This window comes from Schistocerca cancellata, chromosome 2, assembly GCF_023864275.1.
Source record: "Schistocerca cancellata isolate TAMUIC-IGC-003103 chromosome 2, iqSchCanc2.1, whole genome shotgun sequence".
In the NCBI taxonomy this organism is placed as follows: Eukaryota; Metazoa; Arthropoda; class Insecta; order Orthoptera; family Acrididae; genus Schistocerca; species Schistocerca cancellata.
The window spans coordinates 424241952-424260565 of NC_064627.1; the positions used below are offsets into that span (position 1 = coordinate 424241952).

At 35.3% G+C, this 18614-nt stretch overlaps 1 protein-coding gene across 1 annotated transcript in view; it reads right to left on the reverse strand.

The window, feature by feature from the left end:
* Nucleotides 1-1323: 1323 nt before the first annotated feature.
* Nucleotides 1324-18614, reverse strand: part of LOC126161886 (uncharacterized) — a 223872-nt gene continuing 206581 nt past the window's right edge. The window contains exons 7-14 of the mRNA XM_049918026.1: nt 16869-17015; nt 13485-13632; nt 10124-10287; nt 7900-8077; nt 7659-7788; nt 6675-6801; nt 6249-6311; nt 1324-3204 (exon numbers count right to left, since the gene is read on the reverse strand). Coding sequence (XP_049773983.1) covers nt 3039-3204; nt 6249-6311; nt 6675-6801; nt 7659-7788; nt 7900-8077; nt 10124-10287; nt 13485-13632; nt 16869-17015 — 1123 coding nt within the window. The 3' untranslated portion in view covers nt 1324-3038. The remainder of the gene's footprint in view (nt 3205-6248; nt 6312-6674; nt 6802-7658; nt 7789-7899; nt 8078-10123; nt 10288-13484; nt 13633-16868; nt 17016-18614) is intronic.

Sequence of the window (18614 nt, forward strand, 5' to 3'; positions counted from 1 at the left end):
CACAACAGTCTGTCAGTTCCGTACTGTGTTCTCAATTTAAAGATCGACGTATGTTGCGTTTACCTTGTTGTTAATAAATATTCTTCGTAGAGCCTAAAAAAGGGATTGGTTTCAAAATACTTCTGCCTTCTGTCACAGAATATTACTCAAGTGTGTGGTAACAATACAAGATAGGACTAAAACGGGATATTGGCCATAAACAAAGAAGGGTAGCACAAATAGTTACAATGTTCTTTGACCTATAGGATAGTGTCACTGAGATTCTGAAAACTGGCAGGCACTTGAAGATAGACAGTAACCATCCCACAAAAGCCTGCTTAAAAAGAATCAAGAAACAGTGCGAAATGAGGAATCTAAGAATATACTACAGTCCTGTACATATTGCTCCCATAGGATTGCAAAGACAGTAGTAGATTAATTACAATATGCAGAGGAACTGAAGCTACCAGTTTGCCTACACTCCAAGGAAAAATGAAATGGGAAGAAAGATTAACAGTAGTACAACAGGAAATATTATCTACCACACACTTTATAGTTGTTTGTGGAGTATTAGGTAGATGTAGACACTTTTCTTGGCCAAATTCTTGCTGGTCATCTTCCCCCGGAGAGTGTCGATCATTACTCCTCAGCACCCAAAAAACAGTGTATATTCAAAAAAAACCTCTGTCAACACAAAAACCCTTGGAGACAGTTACTGGTATCATTAAGATGACGTCAGATTTTGTGCCAAAAGGCAGTGCAATCAGTACTGTCATGAGGATTGTTTTCTATGGTACTATGCTTCTTCATGTACTGTCTGTCCTCACACTAATACTACAACTGCTGTATCTGTTTGAATGGGCAATCTGCAGTCTAAACCTTGATACTACAGTCTTTCCAGTGACAGGAGAGCCCTGATAGTTAAAGTGGCCTTAATGTGGCTGCTTTCACATATATCACAACTAATCACATAACATGACAGATGAGTTGTTGTCAGTCACACAGCTTCAGTACAACCATCAGCCTTTTTGGTTTTGCAGATGAAAGCTGAAAACAGTACTGCCAGTTATCTGATGCCTCTCCTTCTGACATATGAAGCATGGTGATTTTCACCTTTACATGCAGCACAAAAGGTGGGAAATGTTTTGGAATTGATGCCAGGGTGAAGAATGCAGTAAGAAACTGGCCCAATGGAGGGCCCATAGCAACTATGACATGGAAACATCAGTATTCAGTTTATCTCTAAAAACACATTTGCTCTTCTGTGGGAATATTTTTTGTCCTCTAGGGCCTTTACACTTGTGGTAATGTGGTAGTCCTGGTATAAGTAAATAATAACTTCAGTTGGTCAAAAAATATTAACATTTATTTTCTGTATAATTTGGACTATTTTAAATGACACAATTGACCTTTATAAAAGATCATCAATTTCTGTATGTACAAAACACACAAAAGCAGTTTACAGATACAATCATAAAGTTTTACATTTGAGCTCACAGTTCAAATCATTTTGATGTTAGAGCATTTTATGTATGTGACATTTAATTTTTAGTATATACATAAATTTCAAAGAAGCTGATGAGTTACCTAGCTCCAGCTGTAGATACAATCTCTTCATTAAAGAAAAAGAGGGAGTGAGTGGAGACCATCATAGAATTTCAAAACAAAAGATGACAAAGTAATTTCACACGACCATTTCAGATCACAAAGGTAACAAACATATATGTACATAAAATACAACATGCCTCTCGTTGGCAACTTCAATACTTTGAGCAGTTTTGGTCCCTAAACTAAAGATCACTGGCGATGACCTACTTCTGCAGATAAAGTTTGAAGATAAGTGCAGATACCAAACTGAAAACTTAAAAAAATTGTAACAAAGATAAATGGCACTGCTTTTGTTATTCCGTTTGCAGATATAACAACAAACACCTCCAGTTTCTAGCAAATTTTCTCTGGATTACATGCAAGCATTGATGTTACAGCAGTAAATACATTTCCAGTAAGACTACAGAAATTCTGTTAACAAAAGTATGAGTAATGTCTGGTAAGTACAAAATAACATTCTAAAAGCTGGAGTAAAAATGTATATGCAACAAAGGAACTTTCTTCTATCTTTTTTCTTTCTCTGAAATACCATAATATCCTAATGCTGACAGAGCAATAAACAAAAACATGTTACTTGATCCAAGACTGCTGCATCTTTAAAATTACATACAAATTATATTTAAGGAAACAGGTTTTCAAATTACATTATTTTTCATGTAATACATGCCACAGTCTATCACCTCACTTCTTCACTGTGTGAAATAATATTCCTTTCATTCCTAATAGTTTAAACATCTATGTGTTATCCTTGTAATGTTCTGTAATTCAGACATTTCGTATTAAAAATGTATACTTAAAGAGGAAGTAATAAATTATATATTACAAAATATAACTTGCTGAAAATCATTTCAAATTCTGCTGGATGAGAGATAGTAATACAGATTACTGACACGCATATTTAAATGACATACTTATTACAATAAACACATGGATAATATAATAATGTATACTGCAATTATTGTACCTATTATTTCCAACTAGCTTGTTGTTTATTATTGTGATGATTTAACTTATTATAGTTTATTTTCTTTGAATTTTGAAAAATTTGAGGTTTTTCAAGATTTTCATCCTAATATGCTCAATATTTGGCAAGTACATAGATGATTGATCTACAACAATGTGTCAAAGTAATAAGCATATTACATTTAATGTGTGTACTGGATCTCTTAAAGGTAGTTTTTACTCTTTAGTATCAAAAAATATTCAGTCTGTCAATGGCGTAAGATGAAAGAAGGTAGCACAGCCCAAGAGAGACTTTGAAAACAATTTCACAATTGTTATTTTAATTTCTTTGAAAATATGATGAAGCAGACATGGATCCATAGCATGATTTCATAGGCATTATCTGCATTCTGTCAGCTCTTGTCGCAAACACGCAATGAACCTTCCTGCAATGAGAGACAGACAGGCTTTCTGCTGTTGGCACTTTCCCCTGTACATCCTAAACTTCCTTAGAAGTCAGCATCCCAGCCAGTAAGGTCATCAGGAGGAGGACCATCACTGTCTGGAGGGTAGGCATCGAAGTTTGAGGTGTCCGTTACATTGCGAACAACAGGCACAATGGGTGGGGTCAATGTAAGATTGCGAAGACCTTCCCAATTAAAGCCATCAAACCACCTGAAAATTGTAAATTGAAGTGTATTGGTTAAAATATCTGGATCAAATAAACCTTATTATTACAGACAACAAAATGGTGTATCTTAAGATAGGGTGTTTTATGACTATGAAATTACTAAAGAAACCTGCTTTAAGAAAAAATCATAACAGTCAGGATATGGTGTTCATTTAACTGGAAATGATTAACAGAAGGCAGAATGTCAAATGATAGCTTTAGAAAAATGGTTATTTTGTTCACTATGTATAGTTTTTCTGTCCCTTTTTTTTTTTTTTTTTTTAGATAATCTCCTTAGTGTTGAATCAAGTATAGCATCACAGTCAGATTGTAATTATCCTTCATACTGCTTATTGTAACTGTATTTTGAGCACAGAGAAATCTCATCTTCCTTGAAGATGAATTTACTCCTCAAATATAAAGCTTACCACTTATAAGCTTTCACTAATGGCTTCAGTTGGTTTCCTTGTGATGCCTTCACAGCAGTGAGAAACTCAATTTTACTGCACAACAATTTTTTTGCAGCCTTAGTTCACCATTCTGCAGTTCATTTCTGTTGATATGATGAGTCTAGTGGATGATACTGTAATTCATGCATCAACTCTCTTAGTTTTCCCACCATCAGAGCTGCTTTGTGGGCAAGCAGATTGCCCTGATGAAATGTTAATCCAGGTCTCATTTTACTTTTTTTCCATTTAGTTGATCAAAAAACTTCTATATCATTGATCAGTTACTACTTTGGTGTTCAGAAGGTAATTGGTTAGAATAATTCCTTTGGTTAGAATAATTCCTTTACAGTCCAGAAAAAATTCTCCATAATCTTTCACCCTTTTTTGGTGTAGGACCATCTGCTATGACCCACTGCTTTGACTAAACTTCAGCATCAAATCTGTACTTAAAGCAACTGGGTTCTGTTTAAATCATTCCAAACACTGTAAAGTACCTTGTTTCTGGATGTATTTTTAGTCAGCTTTACATAAATCTTCTGACAGTTAGTTCTTCAAGTAAAATGTGCCCTTTTGTGCCTAAGCATCACCTATTCTGCAGGGCCTAAATCACCAATGGTTCAATAACATGCTGTGTACTTTCTCACTGTTTTCATATACACTGATGTCCAAAATGAAAGCAACAAAGATAATTTTGCAAGGGTGTCTTTATTTTGCCACAAAACAGTATAAACAGATGGTTGTATAGTAGAAATGAAGTAGAGGATACAGAACGTAAAAAACTACAACATGCACAACAGTAGACACAAATGTTCTTCATTTTTTCCAACTTAACAGATTTGCACACACATTCCAAGAACTGGTTAATGTGCTCAGTATGGGGTGTGACCACCTCTAGCAGCAATACAGGCATGACAACATTGGGGTATGCTGTGAATGATTTTGTCAGTCCCACATTGAGGCAACAATGCCCATTCTTCCAGTAGAGCTGCTCCCAAGTCTTGGAGACTGATTTGAGGATGCTGACATGATGCAGCCCATCTTCCTTGTGCATCCCAGACATGCTCTATTGGATTCAAATTGGGACAGCAAGCAGGCCAAGCCATGCACGTAATATCTTCCATTTCCAAGAAAACATCAACAACTAGTGCTCTATGAGACCGAGCATTATCATTCATCAGTGTCAAGTGTGGGCCCACAGCATCTCACAACAATTGCAAATGAGGTCTGAAGATCTCATCATGACACCTGACACAAGTGGAACTGTGCCAATTCATCCATATAGCTTCAAGAAGAGCTGTTTGAGTGGTCAAGGTAATCCTTGCCCACATCATTAGGGATCCTCCTCAATCTCAGTCTTTTTCCACAATGTTTTGGCCCTCAAATCATGTCCCAGGTTCCCTCCAGATGCGAATCCATTGAGAATCACTCTCCAGACCAAACTGGGATTCATCTGTGAAAAGAACATTGGTCCACTGTTCGACTGTACAGGATGCATGTTGATGACTTCACTCTGCATGTTCCCTTCTGTGAAGACCTTTCAGAGGTGCACATACAGCAGGTCTCCAACACTAAAAGCCACCCTGTTGAAGCTTCCTGTACACCCTTGCCTTGATACAACATGGATGCTGCAAAATCAGATGCCAGTTGCTGTGCAGTACTAAGGTGGTACAGTCATGACTTTACAGTCAAATAATGGTTCTTTCTCTCTAATGTTGCACATGGTTGGCCCTGCCTCGCTCTTCGCTTTAAATTCAACCACCCCTTATTAATTCTTGACTTCATAAAAATCTTCATTGATTTAGAGTACTCTTTCATCAGTGTAAACCACACAAAACAAAAAGTGTTATGACAGTACGGTATTACTGTCTCTCTTTGTGTACAAAATGCACACTGTGTTATTTTTAAAAGTGGTGAGAAATTTGTAACAGGATGATACATAATTACTATTTGAGAACAACTTGTTATCCACTTCGTCACTTTGCCTCTAGGTTTCCTCTTATTCTCTGTGATACACTCAGTAATATGAGAAATAATCTTCCACTGTGCAGAAGAATTATTGAGCAGTACTAGGTACATAAATATGAAATCGGATTGTGATTTGTATCTTTATATGGTTACATATCACCACCCAAATAAAAACACTTTACTATGTGCAGTACACATTTTGTTGCTTATTATTTGTAAAGTATCCTTTTAATGGTAATTTTTTGTGAATTTTTTCATATCATCTATACTTCATTTCAACTGTTTAGAGTTATTTGCTTTTCTCCAATTTACTGTCCTTTGACTACATGCATGCACTTCCCCATCACTAGCAAGGTAGATAAGAGAGTGTTTTTGCTCGTACGTTCTAAGCACACTCAATCAAACTGATACGAGAAGTGTAGTTACAGCATCCTTATACTGCCCAATAAAAGGTGTCTACTACAGAACAGAAAAGGTTTATCCAATTTTTCCACATATGTTGAGCTGGTTAATAACATAGGGAGCACTGTGTACTGCCATAAAAATAACAGGAAATTATATTCTATAGGAAATTATATTCTATTACAGGAAAGTTAAATAATAAAAGTTGGAGATTATTATGAAAATGTTCTTACTTGTGCTTCTGTATCTCACTAATACCACCCTTTTGGTAACCAAGCCTCTCAGCAGGATTGTCCCTGAAATAGACAAAGAAAAATTTAATATTATAGAAGATGGAAAGTAAACTTTTCCACTTAATATAATTTCCAGTGTGTCACTCCAAAGACTATAGCTACTACTAACAGCCTTCTTTGAAGCACTGTTTGTCTTTACTGTATGAAAACACTTGTTTGTTATTCTATCAACATTCTGATATGCAGAACTGCATTAATTGATATTCTCAATCAAACTTTCATGCACAAATCTATGGTCTACAATCACATTACAAGATCTATGAACATTACTGAGCAGAATTACAGGTATGCATTTTTAAAAACTGCACTAATTTTTATTGTGTAGATAGAATGAAGAAAAATAATTATGTAATTTAATTTACTCACCGACATAGTTTCTTAATAAGTGCCATGGCGTTGCGAGTAATAGTCCTTGGAAAGTCTATGGCATCAATACCCTTGAGAATTATGTTGTACGTCTTCATTGGATCAGCCCCAGTAAATGGTGGTGTCCCTGATTAACAGAAGAATATAACACTGTCACCAAATGAAAATATGGCAAGTAAACCATTCATTTCTAATGTTCAGCCAATAAGTGACAGCAAATTGGCAGATACTTGCAAAATATAAAAGACTGTTGCACTTTCAGAATCCGTGGTTTCTTAGCTACAAAAAATACGACAAAGATTACAGTAGGAACTGTTCTTTTCTGTATTATTCTTCAGTTGCTAAATGTGTGCTGCTATTGTGGTATTAAAAGATAACTTTTTCTGCATACATGCTTTCTCTATTTTCCCACCGAGAGAGGTGGTGCAGTGGCTAGCATAATGCACTCGCATTTGGGACGACAACAGTTCAAACCCACATCTGGCCATCTTGATTTAGGTTTTCCATGATTTCCTTTAATCACTTCATGCAAATGCCAGGATGGTTCCTTTGAAAGGGCATGGCTGACTTCCTTCCCTGTCCTTCCCTAATTTGATGGGACCAATGACCTCACTGTTTGGTCCCCTCCCCCAAATCAACAAACCAACTTTATTTTCCAGCTCCCCTCTCCCTTCTGAAACTTTTGTAAAATGGTTGAAAGATCAGCAGACACTAATATTACAACAGGTTTCCTTGCTATCTACGATGAACATGAAGAAAGAAAAAATAAATCACAAATCTGTGTGTATTTCTCAGATTAATGCATTTCAACTTTTACTGATACTGAAACACTTAACCTTTTGAAAAAATATAAATGAAAAATAAGGCACTACACAATTTTGGAAGCCTGTTTTAACCATCTGCAAATCTACTGATGTATGGTCAAAAGGTTTACACAGAATTTATTACACGCAAGATAAATCCACTCATAATCAGAAACATTACCTGTCAGCAGTTCAAACATAAGAACTCCAAGAGACCAGTAATCAGCACTTATATCATGCCCACGATTCAGAATTACTTCAGGTGCAACATATTCTGGTGTGCCACAGAATGTCCAAGTTTTTCGTCCATGCTAAAATAAATAACAAGTCATAGTAAGACAGAAAATGAAAAAATAATATGTTAAATTTTATTGAAAACCATACAAAAACAATTTAAGAAACAGTAGTTAAAGGGGACCTACCTGCAGCTTTTTTGCAAAACCAAAATCCACTAGTTTGACGTACCCTGCATTATCAAGAAGCAAATTCTCTGGCTTGAGATCACGATATATAATATTACGGCTATGAAGATAGTCAAAAGCCTCAACCACACAGGCAGTATAAAATCTAGTTGTGCCATCATCAAAATGCCCTTTGTCCCTGTAACCACAAGTAAACATTTTCTAAGTAAGACATGAAATGAAATTCAACTAGCAAGTAGACTCTGTGTGCAATAAGTTGATTATTTTTTGATGTGAATAATCAAATTAACCAAAAGTTTTTGTCACATGCATCACAAATTACAAAAATATAGCAAAAGATGAAAATTACAGAAACCTTGGTGCATTATAACTATACAGCTGGCAGCTGGAGAGCATTTTATTGTTGGAATGCCACTGTAAGTTCAAAGTAGACAGATTGTCCCTAACATTACTGTAGTAATATTAACATAAAATCTTAAATCCACATTAAAAATCAGGGATTATATTTTACCTTTCTTTAAAGAATATTTTGGAACATATTTTACGCACATAACCAACACTCAGCACAATCATTCTCCACTATAAAGGAGTGTTGTACTCCAAACAGTTATTCATTTTTTTTTTACTTCCTTAATGTCACAGCATTGCACAAAAATTCAGGATGACTATTATCTTTAGCCATATGTTATCTACTGAACTGTGAAAATAACAGTAGCTGCAGGTTCCAAGGGACTAGATTTACCATTCATGAGTTGTAGCTGTCATGGGATGATGTGCCTGTGACATTTTAATATGCCAGTACACAGTGGCCTTCATAGTACCTCTAAGATACAATGTGACACAGTTCAGTCTTGAAACTTACTTATTTATCTTCCTCCTAACAGGCATTTAAACATTGAGTAACCAAACAACGACAGTAACAGGATTATGCAACAACTAACTGGCAAGAACAGTCTACATCTAGGTGGGTGTGGTGACTTTGGTAATATTTATTTATCAAATCTCCTTCACAGAGTAATGATTCCATAACTCCTTCACCAGAATACTGCACTACACTGTTATCTCTCAGCAGTTTAACTGCTTGCTGTTCATAATGTTGGTTTTTCCATAGGTCCAATAAGTTCAGTTTTGGTGTATCACAATTCACTTTAGTTATAAAGTTGTGTCATCACCAGACCAAATGGTGTAATTAGCATCATAATCTTTGATGAATTTGTCCAAGAAAATACTGAATATTTGGAAAGGCAACCTCATCTTCACTCAACATCAAGAAACCTATGCATCAGGGAACTCCACTTTCATTGCCTGAAGGTTTTGTGACATGAATCATTGCCACTTGACACTTACAAATCTTGGGATACAAAGTTCCACTTGTTAAACAGCATGTGAAATCTTATAAATGCCTTCACACCCAGCCCTCTCTCTCTCTCTTTCTTTCTCTCTAAGTGGTATAAAAAAGTGAATATTTACAGTTTACAAAGGAAAAAATTACAGTGTCCCATTTATAAAAAAATTTGCTTGTTTCATGATGTAAATAAGTCATACAAGCAACACAACAACTGAAAAAAATGAATGAGTTATAATGTTTTTTTATAGAAAGGAAAATTTTAAAAACTAACATTTGCACAAGAAAGCTTAACTCCAGTTTAAAAACTGTGTTTTACATATAAATGGTCAGGGTTGCCAAAGACATAGTTTTTTTTTTTTTTTTTTTTGGGGGGGGGGGGGGGGGGGGGGGGGGGGAGTATGTGTTTGTTGCTCTCGGTAGCAGAATTTTCTGGTATTTAAAATGTTTCTATGTCTTATCTATCATTATCTTGCAGTAGTATTTTTACCTCTATATGTATACTCTCTAAACCACTGTGAAATGCATGGCAGAGGGTACTTCCCAGTATATCAGTTATAAGCGTTTTTTCCCGTTCCATTTGCACATGGAACACAGGGAGAATGAGTGTTTAAATGCCTCTGTGCAACCTGTAATTAATCTAATATTGGCCCCAGTTTGGCAGCTGGTTCACAGGCACGCCTCTTTTGGAACAAGTACTATTGGTATATGTTTTACTTTAATTATCTGTACATGTAAGACTACCAGTTACTGATCATTGTAAGACACTTTTTATGAGTATCATTCTATATGACAGACAGTTATATCTGTTATATTCATAACAGAATTGTAGAATGCTTAAAAATCTCATTTGGACATACATGCAGGAAATGTACAAACCTCAAAATTGTCCATAATTCTCCTCCAAGGCAAGATTCCATAAGCATGTATAAATACTTCCTATCTTTAAATGTCTTATACAATTTGACAATAAAGTTGCAATTGGCCTCTCCCATAATCTCCTTCTCTGACATTATATGCTGCTGTTGCCTGGTTTCCACAATCTAACAAATAAATAAATACACAAAAATTTAAATAGACAAAATTATTAAATCATGTACTACCTAAAAGTACACTGTACAAACCAGGTCAAACCTTCTAATGGAGTGATTTTGATAGAGAGACAGAAAGAAGAAACATACTATTACATAGAAACCATGAAATAAAAAGATCAAAGAAGGTATCAGCCCATAGAATGAGATAAAATTTATGGTTAAGACAAATGTGAAACAAACAGGGATAACTTCAGGTACAGAAATGTTTGTAAGCATAAAATATTCAAAGTAAAAAAAAAAAAGAAAAAGTGAGACACAGGCACTGTGAACAGATAAAAAATGTACTAGACAGAACAGAAATAAAAAGAAAGCTACCAAACATTGCAGAATAATAAATAATACTGATGAATAATGTTAAAGCAACAAAACAGTAATGCTAAACCTTTTATTACTACCTACACTACTTCTGCTGCTGCTGCTGCTGCTGCTACTACTACTACTACTACTAGTAGTAGTAGTAGTAGTAGCAGTAGTAGTAGTAGTACAAGCAATAATAATAATAATAATACAAAGCTCATTCAATAATAAAAGAGACAAATTGGTCTGGAGAGAAAAGCATTTATTTTTACAAAAATATACTTCTACTTTACGACATAATCCCCTTGAAAATTTATACACTTGTTCCAACAGGCTACAAGCTGTTTTATTCTAGCTGCAAAGAACTCTTTATCTTGATGTTTGAACCAATTTCCTGCAAACTTTTTCATGTCCTTGTTGTCCTGGAACCTCTTCCCATGTAATGCCTCCTTCAGTGAACCAAACAAATGGAAACCACTAGGTGCTAAATCAGGACTGTAAGGGGGATGAGGCAGTACTTCACAGCCCACTTTGTCAATGGTTTCATGGGTTCATTGAGCAATATGAGCACATGCATTGCCTTGCTGGAGAATCGCACCTCTCCTCTGAGATCCATGACATCTCTCTCTCATGGCTGGCTTCACCTCATTTAAAAGTGTCCATTTTTGAACTGCTCTACCCACTTGTAAAAATTTGCATCATTCATTCAACCATGACCATAAACTTTAGACATTCTACAGTATATATTCACTGATTTCTCACCTTCAGCAAGTAAAAAATGAATAACAGAATGTTGTTCATCTAATGTGGACATTTCAAGAAGACTCGCCATCTTGAAATGTATTTTTGAGGTTATAAACAAAACAATGTTGATACATCAGGTGATCAGAGCTCATCCCAGTGATGTTAACTGAAAGCTATAAAGTACCAAACTTCCCCTACTAACTGTTTTTTCCCCAGACCAATTTGTCTCTTACTGAATGACCCTCATAATAACAATAATAATAATAATAATAATAATAATAATAACAATAATAATAATAATGACAATGATAGTAAAATGCCATTAAGGAGTAAATTTCTGAGGAACAGGTCCAATTCATCAGGACATATGTCAAAGAGAAATTGATACTCATTTGTGCAAACAAACATATGAACCAATGTACACAACAGTCTGTTTTGTTGTTAGGAATAGATTTTGTTCTTCATTATGCTTAATTTATAAGTAAATATTTTCATGTTCACAACACTAATTTTATTAGAGAAATACATAAACTAAGAGTTATGTAATAATCTTTGCACTCAAAATATTTAGGATAAAACAGTAACTTGGAAAGCATGAAGAGTAGGGTTTAATGACTTGTCAAATGCAAAGCTAAAGATAAAGAAAAAAGTCAGGCTGGGCAAGGAGTGAAACTAAACTGACTGTGTTCTTTTCCAAAAATCCACTCTGCCGATTTGCTTTGATTTATTCAGGAAAAATCATGGGAAACATCTGGATGGCCAGAGGAGCTTTCAACCTCACTCCTCCAAAATGCAAGCCCAGTATCTTAACCACATATTAAAATATGTACAAACAAAACTGTGTGTGATAAATTGTTATTGTGGCTTGCTAGTAAAGCCTGGAAGCCTGGCACTGTCAGGTAGGAGACAGCAGTCCTAATGTAATATATTTAATAAAAAAAATTTATTGCAAAAAGCTTTTAATGTCTGAACTAAATTTTCAACATAATTTTCCTTCTTTATTACCATCATCTTGTGAGACTATGGTTTACAACTCCGTTCGCTCATGATAAAGTTTTTAACCAAATACTGAAATACTGTCATAGTCTTGTAGGCTCCGTTGCATGACTACAGTTCATGATGATGGTTTTCTAATACATGTCCGCCACTTTTTTTATAATTTGAACAGTCTGAAGATGGTAGATGTAGAAAACAACAGAAACTAGTCATCATACTGAAAATTGCAGTCTAGGCATTAAAAGTTTTTAGATCAAATATTTTTTATTTAATAAGGTGTGTTGCATTATACATACTTCTGAAAGGTTGAATATTCATTCCTTAAAGAGTTGATAATCATCACATTGTTATAAAGAAGCCTACACATACCAGTGACTGTATGCTGGCCCTTATTTCAATTGTATGGGAGGTAGGATTCTTCCTACATGTCGGTCAGGGGGCCTGAAGATGGCATAATGTAATGCCAAAAAGGTAGCAAAATAAAATAAATTTGGAAAAATAGACAGCTGAAGTTATTTTTTATTTGACATTTTACAATGATAATTCTGTGTGCCATCACAGATATTTGGACTTTCATACAATATCAGGCATTAGAAGATATCAATCAGATGTAGAAACATTTCTCAAATAGCAAATGGCTCTGAGCACTATGGGACTTAACATCTATGGTCATCAGTCCCCTCTCAAATAGCAACAACCCTTATTTCTGCATAGGTGTTCCACTGGCTTATGAAACTGGAGTTACATCATTTTGTTGTTTTTTGCCAGGTTAGAGAAGGTCCTATTACATGACAGGTTGTAATGCAAGAGTTATGGGACTACACATAACATGTCTACAGCATAGACAAGCATCATTTTATAACCTGGTCATCATCATGATCTTAAAATCACATATAAGAACACAGTTGCATCTGAGGTACTGCAGGCTATCAAATATGAATGATCTGGCAGTTAATAGTTATAAAGCAGCTTAACTACTTAACATAATTATTTCTATAAATATAGTCCAATTAACAAATGAAAATACTGTATTATTACAAATGAGTTATGTTCACCGTTGAACAACATATGGACATATCTGAATATAAAATAATGATGAACAGACTCACCTGACTTTTCTTCATTTGTTTCAAAGCAAATGAACGTAAAGGATCTCCTGCAATCTGAACTAATTCAACACGGCCAAAACCTCCAACTCCCAATGTAGCCAAAACACGTAGATCTGAGAGCTTAACGTCCCTGAACTCTTCATCAATCCTGTACAGAGAAAAGTTGTGTGAGACAGGGAAAGAGGAAGAAATAACAAACAAAAAAAACTATAACTAACTATCAGCAGCATGCACCTGTTTCTCTGAGAGGGTTTATCAAATGACACAGCTATAGCATTGTGATCATCACTACTTGCAGTGGGAGTAGGTAACTGTATATGAGAAGTGAAGACATTTTAAGTTGATGTACAATTCAAAGGTATAGTGACATATGTTCATTGTATAGTGCAGTTTGAAATGCAAACTCCAGCGGCTGAACAGAATTCTAGAAAAGACTAATTTGTCTGGGACAAAAGTGTACCTTTTTTCCTAATTGCTGTAATGAAAAGGTATTCAGGATATGTGTTATAGAGAATGTTATAGGATATGGTAGGGAAAACATGTTACCATGGTGTCCCAGTATGCTTAGGACGACACAGCAAGATGTCACCAGACATATGTGAAAAATTATTGCTGTCAGGAGTGTTTTACGTCTTTAAATATATGGAACAGCTTCTAAATTCATCTGACTTTAAGATCCCATATTGCTCATTAAAATCAGAACTTGGGAATGCAACAAATCCAGCTTTTTGTCACTGTCTTTTGGCATCTATGCTGCTTAGATCATCAATTACCTTAAAAGCAAAATATTGTGCAACACACTACTAATTGGGTGGTTATAATTCAATCAATATATAGAGTATTACATGCATTTAGGAAATCAAACAGGTGTGGTGAATTATAAAATATATTGTAACTGGAAATTAAATGGTAAAAGATCACATCTATTATAAAATTATGGTAACTTTCCTACCTTGACACTGATCCTATAGAATGGCATGAAACAGATGAAGTGTGTCAGTTAGTCTGTACACAATTTCCCACTACACACAATTAAAAATTTGTCTAGTGTAAAACACATACATTTTGGCAGTTAAGATTGTATAATACAATATTTTTATGGCCATGTGATGACTATGTGTGGTAAAATTTAGAACTTCATTATATGCATTTAAATTGTTAGGAGCTTCCTAACTGAAACACATAATTGTAATAATAAAAGACTATTGTAAAGCATGTAATATAAGTGTTTTGAAACCCGCAACTCCTTCAAAAAAAAAAATAAATAAAATAAAAAGAAACTATTTCCTACACCTCCCTTTTTGTCAGATATACTGACATCCCTGTTGATACTTTCCACAAGAATGTTACCAACATCCTCCACTCAAATTTTAAACATCTCATCCACAAATATATTTTTATTTTACCTTATTCATTGGCAGGACTTTAAAATTCCCTCTAAAATATAGGAATGATGTTCTGCTTGTAACATTATTTAATTTGGAGCCTCAATTTAGCATTGGAGGGCAGTGTGGAGGGTAAAAATCATAGAGGGAGACCAAGAGATGAATACACTAAGCAGATTCAGAAGGATGTAGGTTGCAGTAGGTACTGTGAGATGAAGAAACTTGTACAGGATAGGGTAGCATGGAGAGCTGCATCAAACCAGTCTCAGGACTGAAGACCACAACAACAACAACAGTACATTAATCAGCTTTTGTCTCAGGTTTCAGATTCTCTTAAATCAAGTTCTGAAATAAAACCCATTCAGTCTACTATTTTCTCAATATCTTTATTACCACACACTTCACACATGGAAAACCTGCCCCCACGTACCCTCCGTTCATTACCTTTCCCAAACTTATAAGATATTACATATATGCTAGGAAACAAGACTTGCTTATATTCCCATTGCACATATAAATATGTGGCCATCCTTGTTTGAATGTATATATAAAAATGATGACAAAATGTCAGTGATAGCAGAGAGAAATACTACCTTGTGGTAGCACAGATTGACCTAGCACACTAAAACAAAGACTTTCTAGTGGTGTCTTCCTTATCAAATAAACTGTCTGAGAACACGTTAACCCACAATTCAATGTGAAGACATTACTCTTGCACTGACACTTCAGATTTCCAAATCTTTTAGTATGCTTTCTGGCATATACTTAATTCCTGCTTTCAATGAGATGTCTAAATTTTTCTAATCTTCTATTACTATTTACTATGTTCTCCTTTTCCTTTCAACATACTTCAGTTGTGTGTGTGTGTGTGTGTGTGTGTGTGTGTGTGTGTGTTTCTTATACTTTTTTCTTTTGTATTTAACTACTGCTCTGTTTCAATTTTTCTGCAGCTGCTTTTTGTAACCTATGTCATTTTATAATATTTCTCTTATCAATGTGTCTTTCCACTTCCCTAATTTCTCAAGTACTTTCATTTTCATGGTACTTGCATTTTACTTTGTATCTGTTGCACTTCTATTTTAATTTCTACTGCACAGCATCTTACTGTATCTCTTTGACTGCTATCCATACTACAGTTCTTGTGCAACATTGTTAGAAAAAAACTCAACATTTTTTAAAAACAATTTTACAATTAAGAACCTCTGGTTCTGAGAACTTCAACAGCCAACTCTGTTTCCGGCCTAGGACATTGCTACTGTTGCTATTATTATTATTATTATTATTATTATTATTATTTTTACAGAAAGAAATTTTATTTACATTTGCCTGATTTATTATTTGAACAAAATAATCTATGCCCTGTTTATATTAACATGTAAAAACAGATAAAATTATTGTTGAGTTGAAAAATATGAACACATATGATCAAAATTTGAAGCAGGATATAACGTGCATTTAATAACTGCCAAAACAGTAATAACGGCACTGGAGCTGACTTGCACTCAAATAGCTCAGCCCCGATACGAGAATTTCAGTTTTGGCAAATTTTAAGTATGTGCTCCACATCGGTTTCAAATATGACTGTGATTCATTTTTATATATTTTTTTTTTTTTTAATTCACGTGCTTAAATTTTGACATTAATGCTTCGGTATTATTATATTATACTTCATACAGTTGAGAGCCTGGGAAGATGCTGCTTTCATAACAGTAAAAAAAATCCAAAGAGTGTAAAATGTTCCCTTAATGTTTACATGGAGAAAAGTCTATGTTGCAGCTGGCGTACATTATTTGTCAGTCCTTTGTTGCCACTCTTTCCTAATTTCCTACCACCTATCATATATGATCTGTGACCCCTTCACAAAGGGATTGATGGAATCTGTTGTATGCATGAATAAATGAATGAATGAATGAATGAATGAAAACAATATCTTATTTTCAAGAAAGTTAATTAGACATTTATCCATAGATTACTTTTTAGGAAGTTGTAGTGAATTTACCTCCTGCGTTCAACACCTTCATCTTTGTAGCGCGTTCGAATCTCATCCAGACTTGATATTAGTTGATTGAATGTCTCACGGTCAATCACCAAGCATGTGACACCTTCAGGGTCAGAGGCAATAATATTTGCTGTACGCAGATCATCACTGTTGAGAGAAAATCAAAATGTAATTGACACAGTAACAACACACGAAGCATTTAAGAGTAAAATGGAAAGAGCATTACACAGTTATTTAAAAAAAATTGCCTGAGATCTTCATCCATTTAACATCACAGTGGTTTGTACATTATAGATGCAGGTTTAGATAAACATACAGATTTAGTTCATACTGAAAGGACAAATTATGAGTAGAACATTACACATACGTAATCAAGGCCTAAAACTGAATCACTTATTCTTCATAGATGAAATTGTTCATTATTCACAATAAGGACAGAAAATTTAATTTTTCCTGTGCTAAAACTATAAACAACCAAATACTCACTTCAACACAAAACTGCAACATCATGCATGACATATTAATTAGTATGATTAATGGAAAATCTCATATAAAGATGTGAAACAAATACTAACAAAGAGATAGAGGAGCTGGCCAGTACTTACCTCAGCTCAGTACACCCAATATATACACAAAAAACAGAACTGAAAATTTACGTTCCTAGCTTTCGGAACAAATGTTCCTTCATCAGGGAGGAGAGAGGGGAAAGAAAGGGAAGAAGGGAAACTGGATTCAGTTACTCACAACCCAGGTTATGAAGCAACAGGGAAAGGAAAACAGGGAGGGTAGCAAGGATGGAGGCATGGTTGTCAAAGGAAAGCAAAAGATATTTTACTGTAAGTACTGTGCCAGCTTCAAACCAAAGAGGATGTGTTCAGGTGCTCATTTTGGTATAATCAACTACATAATCAGCTGTGTGTTATAGCAAAAGAAACTGGTACACCTGCCTAATATCGTGTGGGGCCCCCGTGACAACACAGAAGTGCCCCAATATGACTTGGCGTGTCTGAAGTAGTGCTGGGCGGAACTGACATAATGATTCCTGCAGGGCTGTCCATAAATCCATAAGAGTATGAGGGGATGGAGATCTCTTGTAAACAACACATTGCACGGCATCCCGGATATGCTCAATAACATTCATGTCTGGGGAGTTTGGTGGCAGTGGAAGTGCTTAAACTCAGAAGAGTGTTCCTGGAACCACTCTCTAGCAATTTTTGACATGTGGGGTATTGGACTGTCCTGCTGGAATTGCCAAGTTTGTTGGAATGCACAATGGGCATGAATAGATGCAGCTGATCAGGCAGGGTGCTTACGCGCATCACCTGTCAGAGTCGTATCTAGACGTATCAGGGGTCCTATGTCACTCCAGCTGCATATGCCCCAAACCATTACAGAGCCTCCACCAGCTTTAACAGTCACCCACTGACATGAAGAGTCCATGGTTTCATGAGGTAGTCTACATACCCTCACACATCCATCCGCTTGCTACAATTTGACATGAGACTTCTCCGACAAGGCAACATGTTTCCTGTCATCAACAGTCCAATGTCGGTGTTGACAGGCCCAGGCAAGGCATAAAGCTTTTTGCTGTGAAATCTTCAAAGGTACATGAGTGGGCCTTCAGCTCCAAAAGCCGATATTGATGTTGTTTTATTGAATGGTTCACATGCTGACACTTGTCGATGGCCCAGCATTGATATCTGCAGAAATCTGCAGTCTCATGTTGAACAATTCTCTTCAGTTGGT